Source organism: Acanthisitta chloris, unplaced genomic scaffold (assembly GCF_000695815.1).
Source record: "Acanthisitta chloris isolate BGI_N310 unplaced genomic scaffold, ASM69581v1 scaffold36853, whole genome shotgun sequence".
In the NCBI taxonomy this organism is placed as follows: Eukaryota; Metazoa; Chordata; class Aves; order Passeriformes; family Acanthisittidae; genus Acanthisitta; species Acanthisitta chloris.
In genome coordinates this window covers 1-13,804 of record NW_008664955.1, presented here as the reverse complement: position 1 = coordinate 13,804, position 13,804 = coordinate 1, and the positions used below count along the sequence as shown (strand labels likewise).

At 40.1% G+C, this 13,804-nt stretch overlaps 1 protein-coding gene across 1 annotated transcript in view; it reads right to left on the bottom strand.

Annotated features, from left to right (window-relative positions):
• LOC103799238 (triple functional domain protein-like) overlaps positions 1 to 13,702 on the bottom strand; it is a gene marked incomplete at its 5' end in the record, with an annotated part of 19,301 nt that extends 5,599 nt beyond the window's left edge. The window contains 11 exons of the mRNA XM_009071543.1: positions 158 to 279; positions 2,207 to 2,381; positions 3,241 to 3,268; positions 3,612 to 3,750; positions 4,544 to 4,791; positions 8,962 to 9,698; positions 10,545 to 10,722; positions 11,630 to 11,821; positions 12,668 to 12,745; positions 12,967 to 13,017; positions 13,596 to 13,702. Coding sequence (XP_009069791.1) covers positions 158 to 279; positions 2,207 to 2,381; positions 3,241 to 3,268; positions 3,612 to 3,750; positions 4,544 to 4,791; positions 8,962 to 9,698; positions 10,545 to 10,722; positions 11,630 to 11,821; positions 12,668 to 12,745; positions 12,967 to 13,017; positions 13,596 to 13,702 — 2,055 coding nt within the window. The remainder of the gene's footprint in view (positions 1 to 157; positions 280 to 2,206; positions 2,382 to 3,240; positions 3,269 to 3,611; positions 3,751 to 4,543; positions 4,792 to 8,961; positions 9,699 to 10,544; positions 10,723 to 11,629; positions 11,822 to 12,667; positions 12,746 to 12,966; positions 13,018 to 13,595) is intronic.
• Between the last annotated feature and the right edge of the window lie 102 nt (positions 13,703 to 13,804).

Genomic DNA, 13,804 nt, shown 5'->3' with positions numbered 1-13,804 from the left:
GCTGGAACAGGCAATATATCAGAGGTGAAAGAGTTTGTTATGATATTCCTTTAACAAAGGGACGCCCAAGAGCCAAGCTTTGCTTTTTACTGTTCTATGGCTACCAGACACTTTGAAAGTAATTAGGTTTTTTAAAAAAGCAAAGAGACAGACCTACCTAAAACTCTTAGACTGGCGGAAGATGAAACTGAACCCATATCGTTTGCAGCTATACACGTATAGATACCATCGTCTTCTGCAGTGACGCCAATGATTTTCAGCGAAGCCTCTCCTAAGTCACTGGGAAACACAACATCAGCCATTAACTCTACATTAATTTTGCAGACCTTAAGCTATGAAAACCAGACAAACTTAAATTGATACTGTTTGTACTTATTCTCCAGCTCCACTCTCTCTCTGGACAAACATTACTAACCCTGTTCCTGCCATATCACAAGTGTCTACCAGAATCTGAGCACTTTGTGCTTATCAAGTATCTTGGCATGTCCTACAGGTTTTTAGAACAACATTCCCACTGACACACGGTCTAGCATGTGCCAGGCTCTCATTGTGTTTGAAAAATCAAGTGCTTCCCCTGTTTCCTTCTGCTTCCTCTATCTCCTTCAAGTTATGAGAAGCCATATCGAGACAAACATTCATCACTGTACTTTCTGAAAGGTTCATTTCCATCCCAGCAAATAGCAGCTATCTAACATTTGCACTTCAGAGCATCCACCCTTTTTAAGAGAGGGCTCACCCTTCAATAAAAAAGGCACACTTCACCACAGCTTTGGAAACCTCAGAATCTGTGAGAATGAGGATGGGAGGAAACAAAAACAGACTTAGGATTTCTCTCTGCTGCAGGGCAGAGACAGTGATAAGCTATGTAAGACCATAGGGCAAGATTCCGCCAACTCTTCCTTATCTTTCTCACTGTTCAACCACCATTTTTGTTTGGTGGTTTGTCTTTAACTGTCTACTTAAATCTTCTGTATGCAATTAATTTCTAGTACTCTGGTGACTATCTGCCATGGACATGAAGAACAGATAATTCTATTTGCAAAAGTCTCTTACAAATGTGAGTACTTGGCAAGTCCTCCCAACACTTTTCACCTCTAGGCTCAGAACAATGCTAACATTGTGTTGTTCTTCCACACTAAGGCATATTTTCAAGATTTTCTATTGTTCTTATTACTTTCTTTTGGATTCGTCTCAGTTACTGTAAGTCATTTGACTGAACCAAAAATTATTTGCCATGGCCTTCATCCCACAACTTAATTTCAGCGACAAAAAAGAATGTAAGTTTTAGGAGCATAGGAAGATGACCCCCTTCCCAGGTCACAGAACATTTCACAATTATTTCTAAAAATCTCTCAGCCACAGCCAACACGATTTACTGAATTGAATTCTGTAACAATAATCAATACAGTGAATTAAACCTAACAAATCTAACTCATGTCTCACAAGAGCCCTGGATGCAGTAGCAAAGCTGTCACAATGCCTCTGTCTACCCACAAAAGGGAAACAGTATGACATGCTGTCAAGTTTTGACAAAAAAAGCCCTTCATTCTGAATTAAGAGCATAATTCACAAATAAGATGTTTCTTCACACTGAAGTTACTCATTAAACAATATTTTTTGTAAATAAAAGATTGTTTTTTCAGCAAAAAACCTTTTTTTCAATATGTAGTTTCCCATTCCAAAATAATGCAGTTTCTCTTATAAATTGTGTGTTTCAGTTACCAGTCTGTTAAGTTCTATTATAGCAAAGCCAAAACCAGACAAAAATGTTAAATTTCCATACTTTGACAATGATGAGTGACACTGCCACATCAGTAGGAACCAGAGGCTTCTCTTTGCAAAATACTGTAGTGTGATATGAAAGCTACTAACAGAAATAAGGGACTGGCAGGATCTGTCACAGAACTGGCATGTCACAACATACTGTTCTGGTTCAAGGAGCAGGTCTGTGTGACAGAAACACAATGGCTTCTGCAAGAGCTAATCAGAAATAGCAGATTAATTTTCTTTTGTTTTTAAAAATCAGTTGAATAGGACATTTTGGTATCTCAGTCATACACAGAAATTACACAACATTTCTAGAAAAATCTCACCTGTGAAACATTTCTGAGGGTCACCCTATCTTCATGCCTCAAAGCCAAAAGCTGTCCTACACCAGGTGTGCAAATACAAGCTAAGATTCAGCAGTTCCTGTGGAAAGCTACACAAATTACTGTACCTGTACGAAATGCTGTGATGACCGTCATTGCTCAGTGTGTTATGATCAGGACCTTTCCAAGTAACTGAAGCCTTGGGGCGACCACAGACTTTACACTTAAGCACGATGGTCTCTCCTGTCTCACATGTTACCTCACTCAATGGAATTATAAACTCGGGGGGAACTGGAAGAAGAAAATTAATGGCATTAGGTCAACTGGAGTTAATACATTTGATTTCTATTCCCTGTGCTCTCTCTTTTCTACTAGACAAAGTAATACGGTAACTTTACTTTTCCAAGATGTATCTACCCCTCTACCCTTGGAGCACATCCGTGGTTAGGCCACTTGCTTGCTGGGGCTCTACAGAGCTAGTGGATTTTTCCCCACATAAACTTGGACACAGCACTACTGCTGTGCCACAGATAACCCTGAAGCCTACCATGGTGAACCAAACACCCTGTTTATGGCAAGCTGAGGAAACTCTACAGTGAAAAGTACTTAACAATGCACTCAGCTAGCTTAGCTTTATATCCAGCTAAGTTTACAAAAGGGAACATGAAACACCTTATCCACTGAGGCACTGTAGTCCTTTCCCTTTTGAACAAGTGAAACTCAGAAAGTTTGCTTCTGTGTATTGATCTAAAAACCCAGTTTAGCTCTGACCCCAGAGGGCTACTTTGTCCTAATCAGCCTCTGCACTGGAGAGGACCTGAATGTTCCCTAGGGTGCAAGGTTAAAAATGAAACAGCTCCAACTGCTGCACTTGTTACTTTGCAAGTTCAGCAAGGCCCAACTGCCACACAGTCTCCATACAGAATACATCATATGGTCCTCATGTTTTATGTTAGTTTGGACTTCTAAACAAAAAAGTGTTCCTTGCATCTTAAAGTATAAATATGACATATTAAATTCTACCTCATCCAAAAACAGCCTATGTATATTTTGATAGAAAGCACTCAGTTCCTGACATAATTCATATCAGGCAAATAATGTTTTAAACAAATTATATTTACTGCAACTTTTAAAAATTAAAACAACTTACCATCATAAATGTAATTGGGGTTGAGAAGCTGGAAAGGAGAAATTACAGAATTAATGTCCTGATAACCTTATAATAACTTCAAGAATGGTAGAAAACCAAGTACAGTGATTGGTCAAAGTTAGCTGTACCCACAAAATCCAGGAAATATCTGAACACCAGCATTTCTGCACCGCTCGACTCCTTCTGCAGTATCTTTTTGCTTTATCATGCTTGAAGATTCAAAGATTATAACATCCTGCTTTCAGATTTGTCAAAGACTGTCCATTAAAACCACTGTTTGATTCCTTCAAGTGAAATTCTGACAGAAGCTGCTTTTAAAGAAATCCCAACACAACTTGTTTTAGAAACTACTAGATCTTTGTAACACTTACCTTTACAGAAACCTTGTTTGCAAGTCCTTCTCGGGATTTGCGGTAACCATTTTCTAGCTTGCCTTCCCTTTTGCCGTCTTTATCTTTTTTCTCAGATTTCTTCCTTAAACGGAGTGCTGTGTGCCAAGACGTTGACTTCCTGAACACCAAATGTGAAACTTGGATCAATTTTTTTCAACTCCATGTTATGTGCTATACACTCTACTTTGAAATGTCATCAGAAAAGCATGACAAAATGTTATTTCATTGTATTGCAGAACAGTGAAATGAAACACATGAAGTATTCCATCAGAGATGTCACCCTTGGTTAAAACAGTAAGCAAGCTAGTAACATTAGTCTGCAGCTCATTTTTTCTTGAAATCATTGCTTGAAATCGTAAACTTTCTATATGAAAACACAACCTGTCAATCAAAGTGAGCAATGATAGGTATGAAATGCATATCAAATACAGCCTACAGAAGCTTTACATAAAATTTCAGAGCTAAGAACTTTGATATACTTTCTTCCATTGCAGATCTGAGAGAGATCAGTCACTTTCAACAGGCTTGTAGCTCAAAGTAGAGGCCTAGGAACTCTGAAATCTTGTTTCGCTTGAACAAACATTCCCTGGCTGTTTTCCTAGACAAAGGTGTCTAGACTGGTAACTCATTCTATTAAATAAACCAGTAACTATTGCTGCTCTTACATCAGGCATTCTTTTCCCAGAAGACTGGGCTATTACAGCTTTCTAAGTAAAGAAAACGTGCTTCTGGGATCTTTCTTACTACCTTCTATTTTGAAGTTGGCTAAGGGACCTCTCGAGCACTCACTCTGCTTGTTGTTCGCTCATTTCTCAATGATCACATCAACTCCTGGGTTAAAGGGTTCCAAGCCTTGCCTAAATTGGAAGTCTTTCTTCCTCCTCCCCCTCCAGACACACACAGGCACTCACTTGATGGTTCCATCAGGGTTGTCAATGATGACTGCACTGGTATGCCCCAAGACATAGCCGGGAATCCAGCCCTCAGCTGCGGGGCACTGATCAGTGGCGGCTCTGAACACCAAAAACATGTTCTGTTGGTTGCTGGCTAGAATCTGCACGACCTCTCCTTGGTAGACATTTATCTCATCCTCCTTCACTGCCGTGTAATCGTGTGTCACCAGCATGGTGGAGATATTGCTACTGCTGCTACTTTCACTCTGCAAGCGTCAATCAGAAGCAGAGAGAAGGGGAGAAAAAAGAGAGAATCAAGTTAAAAGTTCATTAAGAAGACAGGTTGTTCTTGGCCTGCTACATTACCTGCATAATCCACATAGCTTAAACTGTAGGCAAAGAGCCACAATTTCTCTTTTAAAGATGGCCCATGCTTATTTATCTTGTGCAAATTAGTTTGATTTTTGAATATCTTCAGGTACCACTGCTGCACAAATTTATTCCCTTTACTTTTACTCAAGACTGTCTCCTTTAACTAAGAGTGAGTTTATACATACATCTCAACTCATCTTTTTTTCAAGTTCAGACACTGAACCTTGCATCTTCATCAGGCAACAAAACTACAGTACGAACATGTAAGACAGTTTTTCATGGTCTTCTAAGCACAGTTTCAAAACCATAATAGTTACCTTATAAATACTGGAAATTCCAACAATGAAAAATACATATAGTTTTCCCTAGCATTACTCGTCAGATCTCAGACACCAGCCGTCTGGACACAAAACATGCCAAGGTACAAAAGAATAAAACAGGCTTTTGACAGACTGTCTCAAAAACACAAGGCTTATTCCTGGTTCAACCTGTATGATCAGGTTTGTTCCTTTAAATGCACAGGATGAGGTAAATCACTGAAATAAGAAATGACTCATTTCTTGGTGAAAACAGGCCCACTAAACTATCAGAATAAAGATGCAAACCTCACTTCAAACTAATTAGTGACTATGATAGCTGAGTGTTGCTAGCTGTTTATGGTACACTTTCAACTACTGTTCATGATTTCATTTATTTCCTCACTGAGCATTTGTGGAAAATTAATTATGGCTGATCAGTTGTACATTAAAACTTATAGTACTTTTAGAGCAAAAAAGCCTTCTCCTGACCAGGAATCCACTGAAAACTATTATCTTTCTTAGAGTAAGACTTATTTTGTCCATTTGCATGCATTCTGCCTGTGATAAATGGAACTGTGAAATCTATTAGCAGACTATGCAACCTACTCCCTCATATAAGTTATTTACTTCTTGAAACAAGTTAAAACCAAAGTGGATGGCCTATTAATTATAATTATTATTAATGATGTGGCATGAGGCATATATGAGTGTGTGCCTTTCTTTGGTCTCTGTCCTTACTTTAAACTGTTTCAGGTCACTCATCACCAATGAGGGCTCACTATTGCTCAGTAGTAGCAGAGCTGAAGAAGGAAATTAGTACCCAGGTGCAGCTGGAGTCTCCAATTGCTTATATAGCATAACCACATGTTAGCACCATGTATGTGCTAGCAGCAAGCGGAAACCTGGCACACAGGATTAATAGTGTCATCTTTTTTCTCAAAACTGTCAAGTATTTATTCCCTCAGTGTTGAGGAGATGCAGCAGGGGTCAGTGGATAGATAGCATGATGCACCAGGAACCCTTAAAACCACATTCTCTTCCAATCTGCTAATGGCCTTGAACAAGTCATTCCATCCCTCTATGCCTGTGCTTCCTTATGAATACTCTGGCTGAGAAACCAAGACATTTGGAAAGGGACAGTCTCAGATTACTCATTCATAGCATGTTCAGAACACTGATGCTTGGTTTCCAGTGACACTACATTTTACTCTAGCTGGACTGTTATATTCAATTGAGTGATTCAAGTCCTTTTTTTTTGCCTTATTAGGATGATGAAGCAAATGCTACCTCAGAGACAAAGATCTCATCCTGGATTGTACCTCTACTAAAGGATATGTACATTAAATTCAGATTCCGCTTTTCCAGTGAGACAACTCATTTGTCTAGGGAATAGCAGTTTGCCAAAAAACTAATTAAATCTCATTTTCAGTCATTATTTAAATTAAGATTACAACTTGTTACTTTATTTTAGCTAGATGAAAAACAACTTTATTCAGAAAAATCTGCTTATAGAGGGATATGGAGGGAAGTTGCACAACAACCTAAGCCCCAAACCTTGCCCCACACACTATTTCTGCACATACTGTTTCTTCGCAGGCAGCAGAATTTGTGTAACTGCAGAGCTGACATTTATTTTTAACACTTAAGTCTTGAAGGATCATATTAAATTCTGAATATTTCTTATTTTCAGCAAGGACAGATAAAGCTGTTAAATAAACAAGTGTCTAGTAGCTACTAAGTGACAAATGTTCTTGAGAATGTGTTTATATCAGAATCCATTCTCACCAGAGAACGATACTCTTTTCTTTTGCCTTGCAAGGAAGTAATTATTCTTGCACAGTTAATGTTTTTCTACTGCCAAGTTCTGCTGGTCATCACTGACCTCAGTTACAGGATTAGAGGCTCTACAAACAAAACGTAGAAAAATCCTCCCATATTCCTGGAATACCAGGATTATTATATGGCAAATATATATTTTGCATACATATATATTATATAGAAAAACCAATTACTTATTCTTCTTCTTAGAAGTAACTTTTCCATAAGTAATTGACCATACCCATATGTGCATGTCTATATACACACACAAGTTGCTAAATCAAAATAAACCTTCACAGCCCATTTCCTTTAGCCTGTTCAGTGTGGTGTGAAATCCTGCTGATTGGTCTAGAAATGAGGCTATAAATGAGGAATTATGGCCCATCTCAGTTACCAAACCAAAAGACACACAGTTGTGAAGCAGAAGGCATGCATTCCAGTATTACTTTTTACAGTGAGACAAAAGCAAACAGTGGTGTCTTTGATGAGATAGTATCAAAATCCAAATGTTTTGAAAACTCAGTGCCAGCCCATCTTTCCCTCTCTCTTTTTGTAATGGAACAACCCGAATTAATATTATGCAAATTTCCCCTGCATATAAAAAATACCCCTTGATTCACACACTATGCAGTCATTGTGAAATACTCTAATTACCCCAGATATTACAGTACATTACATCACATTTTGCTAGACTGAAGATAAACAGCAAATAAAAAGCTGAAGGAAGATCGGGATAAAAGTACAAAACATGCAAAGCATAATTTTTTCTTCTGAAGCTATTATAAAAGTAAGTGTAAGAACTAAGAAATTAAGAAAGCTTTGTGTGTTAAACAGTTCTATAAAGAAACTCATGCATTTAAATAAAGGTCCAGCAAGTTAGGTGATTTGCAAAATTGGTACTGCATACGATTGGTGAGAGAGTGGAAAAACAAACATTTGTGAACACAATGCTTAGTGAGAGAAAAATCAAATGCAAGTTTAAAAAGAATGGCACCATAGCCTGCCTACCACATCCATGGCAAGTGCCTTGACATTTTTGCTTTGTATTTGCCTTATATTTGCACATGCCCCTCTGATTGCCGTGTTGCATTTCCTGGTGGATGTTATTACAGAGAACGTGGATTTTGTTGATACCCCAGATTTCCGCACAAAGACGCCAAGTACGTACTAAGAAGTTGAATCTCCAGATACCCCAAACCAGTTCTTCTTACAAATGAGAAAAGACAAGTGGAGCAGGTATTTGTTTTGGTTGTAGTAGAAGGAGGATTATCTTAGCTAGGTTTTGTTGGCCTATTTTGTGTGGATTGCAGGAAGCTTCTTTGATCAGACACAGGATATAAAAGAGAATGCTGTACAACAACTAAGGCTGAGAGGGGAGGGAAATAAATAAAAAAAAATAAATGAAGCAGCCCAGGGAACGTAGATGTCTCCACGAAGTTAAAACTCAACAGGACATTGGTGGCGAATTTGTGCGTGAAAGGGAAAAAAGCCCCAAGGCAATCTGCCAAAATCTTGAAGTCAGATTTAAGTGCTGGTGCAATGCATACCCAAAGGTGCTCTGGCTGCCACGCTTCAGCATGTTAATTATATGCCTTCAAATTAGAGACGAAAGAAGCAAGGAGAGCAAGTTAGTAGGTATCAGCCTAGTGATCTATGTTTTCAGCAGAGGCAGAAATTGCATCTAATGTTAGCAGTTGCTTTTGTGTCTGTATACATAGCCATGTTTGTACGTATACATACACAAAGAAGTAGACACTCTTGGTTTTTTAATGTGCAGAAGACACTTGAACAGTTGATTATTTCAGAGCAGTACAGCACCGGAGAGCCAGAAGTTAGTACAGAGAATGATGGCAACGCACAGAAAGGGAGCATGGGAAGATTTTAGAAGAGCTCGCAGGACAGAGGTGCTCCGCTCTTACCCCATTACTCTGGGTGGAGTGAACTGACTGCTCGCTGGTCGAGGAGCATGTGCTCATGCGGTCTGTGTCCTTGCTGAGGGGGGCGGTGGCCCTGCCGCTGGAGGGAGTCATTGTCCCCAGGGAAAGTGAAGGAGCCAGGGCGGCTGGCAGGGGATGCTGGGATGGAGCTCCAAAAGGAGCCCTTCTGCAGGGGGCTGCTGGGTGGAAAGGTTTCCTTGCCAAAAGGAGCAGGGAAAGTCGTGGAGAGAGGAGAGTTCATTGGTGAGATGGCTCCTGGCCTTGGCTTCCCGAGCGTCAGTGATCCTATGCTGTTTCTTGTTCGACTGTCCTCTGAGCTTCCACGTGAGTCTTTCTGGGCTCCATCAGATGAGCCAGAAATGTTTCCCGCTGTCTTCCTGGGACTTTCAATAACTTTCATCTTGGGAATCTGCTCAGCTTCTCTCTGAGGACCGTCTGGCTCAGCATTGGGAGGGTGCCTGTCTGGCTGGCTTAGGCCAGTTTCTAAGGAGGTGTTGTAGTGTGGCAGGGAGAGATTGTGAATGGACATACCTGACATCTTGTCTGCCTCTGCTTGGGCCGAGGCTGCAGAGGAGACCAGGACTGGGGAATGGTGTCTGACAGGCTGGGGGATCCGGGATGGCCGGCTACGGCTGGAGCTGGGGATGCCACTACAGCTGCTGGGGCCACTGCTGTTAGCACTGCTGCTCCCGCTGCCACCTCCACCACTGCTGTGGTTCCTCTGGTACTCGATTGGGGACGTCAAGGCTGCAATGGGGGCGGGAGGGGAGGTGATCGGGGAAAGAGGGCAGGAAAGGGGAACAGGAACAATTTAAAACAGACATGTTTACTGGCAAAAAGGGGAGTGCTGTGCAAATGTATTTCCTTAGCAATGCTGGTCATGCCGTAGACCTCAAGTCACTTTTCTATATCCCACCTGCATGACCTGCTAGATATACCTCTACTAAGGATAAAAAAAAATCTGAAACTAAAAAGGAATGTTTTCCTCTAGGATGACATGGTCAGTCAGCAGCCAAGCTGGGAAAAAACAAGTGCGACTCCAAATTCTCAGCTCGTTGTTCTATTCATTATACCTCTTTTAAAGAAGTCTACATTGGGGCAACACATGATAAATATAAAAATACAGCAAGCACCTTCTAGTGTCAGAGCAGACACTACCACCCTTCTACTTTTCTCCTACAGAATCTGACTACTGTTGCCACAGTAAGATGTGACAACAATGGCCATCAAAATAACATAAGCAAAACATATTCTGAATAGATGCTTGAAATTCTGCTTGGGTTTAGCCTTTAAATGCTTGAATTTGCTTAAAAGGAGTACACAAGCTCTCCACCTCAACGGATGGTGCCAATCTTGACTCACTCCCACAAAACATTTGGAAAATTTCACCAAGAGAACACCATGTTAATTCAGACTACCACTCTTATAATAAATGCAAGCATCTGTTCTGCAGCAGAAATGCAGCACATATCCCCCGACTGTTCTGTATTAGCTCGGGAAAAAGGAAACTCGCAAAACATTTCAAAGCCAAGAAACAACAGATGAGAGAAAAGTCATTCAATTATGAACTTTCAGTGAAAAAATATAATTTACCATTTAAAAAGTTGCGCTGGTTTTCCAAAATTTGGTTAATTTCATGGATCCATAACTGGCGGACTCCTGGACTGGCAGAATGCAAAATAAAGGTCTCCGTGACATCGCCCGTTCTTGATGTTAGTGCAAATTTACATGGATCGCTGTCCACATTTTCCTCCAGGGAAAGGCAACTCACCTTCATGAAAAAAAGATAATTTCTTTATGTATTTTATGAGAAATACACCTCTAGAATCTCTTGCTTGGGAGCTCAGAGTCAGGTCTTCAAATGATAACCATTCTTTTCTTCAGTAAAATAATACTATGAAATGAAGGATTATAGTACACTAAGGATTAGTGTACATCTTACTGACACACTGTGCCTGAGCAATCTCCAGCTGGTCAACATGGCCCAATGTTCTCCATCATCCCTCACTTCCTTTCATGGCAGTTAAAATGCTGAGCCTGCTATGGAGCTGGCACTGGCCCACACCAAAGGCTGCAGATCCAGCAATGCCTCGGACCAGGTCGTCCAGCTAGTGCTATTAAGAGGAGGCTCAGCTGCCAGGCACAGCACCGTGGTGAATTAGAGGAAGGTGGGTCCACCCAAAACACTTCATGAGTAGGACTGGTGGGCCCCAGTATCATCAGTTTTTGTTTCAGGGAAAGCTTGCAGTGGGGCAAAACACTTTTTGTTTGAGAAAGAGCTGACGTATTTAAGAAGGTCACACTACTTACAAATGTTATCTACACATTTGGATATCAGAAAGGATACATAAAGACTTATTATCTCTGTCTGCAGTGTGGTGTACACACAGCACAGAGCTGAAAATAAGCTCTTTGTGAATGCTCATCCAGGTTTCTGCAAGAGCACCTTTTTTGATATGCTTCACGTGGGAAGCATCAGAGTACTGGGATCCAAAGATTTCTATTTATCATCAGAGAGAACAAATTTGGTAGGAGGCAGTTTCAGGAAATGACTGATGTCTCACTGTGCTCTCTATGACTGCACATCTAGATGTCTCTAGTGACTCCCCACAGAATGAGAAACTGTTACCTTAGCAGAGTTTGTGCAGGGGACACAAAGACTCACACACAACAGTTACCTTGATACTGTTTTTAAACAAGAATCCGGGCATGGAGAAACCTTTCTTTTTATCTAGCAGCTCACTGAAAATGACAATCTGCTCAAACAGGAAGACCCGTCTCTCCTTGCAACGTGGCAGAAGTCCCGCATCCTGGTCTGTAACCAAGAATGTGTCCTGGAGCAGGAGCTTACCCTGGGCTACAATTTTACCCTAAACACAGAAGCAAGCAGAAACACATTTAGTGCAGTTCTTCATTTCTTTCCTCAATCAACCTTTTTGAGCAGATGCTCATGCCAAATAGCTTTGCGTATTTCCCAATTTCCAAGTGTCACTGACCATTATATATTCATTACTCCTCCTACACACCAGACATTCTTGTGCCCTTTCTCAAAAAATCAAACACCATCAAGGAAAAAACCCCACAAAAAATCCACTCCACCCTTTTCAATTCATACTGCACTTTGGGGCACCTAACACTAAGGCTTTCAGTTCTCTATTCTAAGTAACTCCAGCAGTTGCTCATATATTCTTCCAGTGGCTTCCAGGGTGCTGGATAGGCAAGGAATTCAAGTTCATACCTGCATCACGGAATATAAAGTGCTTTGCAAGTAGAACATGTGACTGTGGTCTGGCTGATGCATACTGCTTCAATAGCCAATTTCCATTTCTTCTAGACTTAACAAAACAAGGACAAGGGCTACAGTTGTCTCAGGTACATTACAGACCTTAACGACTCCTCGTTTGTCTACACTACTGAAGTCAGGTCCACTCCCTCGCTGGTAACTTTTATTTTGCTATTTTGCAAGCCTTTAGTCAACAAGAGAACTGTAATAACACCAGTGCTTCCTAGATTTTGCAAAAGGACCTCCCTAGCGTTACTGACACAGCAGATCAAGCTTCCCAGGAAAAAGTCCTTGGAAGGACTAAAACTTGACTCTTCATTCACTGCTTTCTGTACCAGTGAGGAAGAACTCTACCTCATTTCTCCCCACAACATTAATGGCTAATTTCTACAGAATCTGATAAAAGCTCTAAGCAAAACTCCAGCCAACTTACATCAAATCCTTGCAGGCGGCCAACATTCATCATGTCATTACACCGTTTTGGTACTATACACATGACCTCTACAGCTTTCTGTTCAAGACAAATAAAAAGTCAAAGCTTTATTTTCCAAATGAGTTAGCTGCATTAAAATTTTGTTTCATTTAATATGGTTGCTTTAGAGCAGAAATGCAAGAAGTAAACACTTATAATCACATTCTCAAGAAGATCAGAAAAGGAAAGTGACTCTGTCAAAACAAGAGAAGTTGAGAGTTAAGAGAATTCGTATCACTAAGAGAAAATGTCTCAAGTACCTCTAGTTCTGTTGTGTCAAGATTAGCTTTTTTAGAATATTTGAGGAAGTCCTGAAAAAGAGAAAAAATCAAGTAATATTTCTTTTCTCATTAATCAGCAAAGAGAAATCTTAGAAAAATCTGAATTTGCTATCCTCTGTCAGAATCCGACAGACTGCAGAAGACACTTAGAAAAATTTTGTTTTTAAAGATTTTGTTTTTAAGAGTTATTCACCATTTTGATTTAGCTTGTACAAGAACATGTATTAAGGCAATGACCTGTGTGTTACACAAGTTTGCTCTTCAGTAAACACTTATGTGATATTAAAATGGTTGCAGGTGTAGATGGAGAAGTTGGGATGAAAACATCTGAAAACAGCTGAGAGTTCCCTCTCCCGTTCATACGACATTAGTATGAATCCTAAACATTTCCACGGTCTAAACATTTGGCCTTTAACTGTTAAAAGAAAAAGCAAATTTCTGCCCAAGCTCTTTATTGCAGTTTTTATAACAATCTCAATATACTCAGAATATAATCATATGGCATTGCTTACAAATCTGGGTTCTGTTTGGGAGAAAGGTGGAAAAGCATCCACAATAATTAAAAAAGTATCTGTTAACACATCTCATTCATCTCAACATCACTTTACCTTTAGTAACAGCTGGTATTTCATAATTCTCTGCACAGGTTTTATTAGCAAGTCCGTGAGCTGAAGTCTGTGGCCCAGGCGTTGCTTTAGATCCTGAGAGTTGTAAACCAAACATTTTTATTTTTTTTTCAGTTAGAAACAACCTTGTTTCATTGAGTAAGAAACACAGTTTTCACATCAGTATATGGCTATATGTGAGTACATGGAGA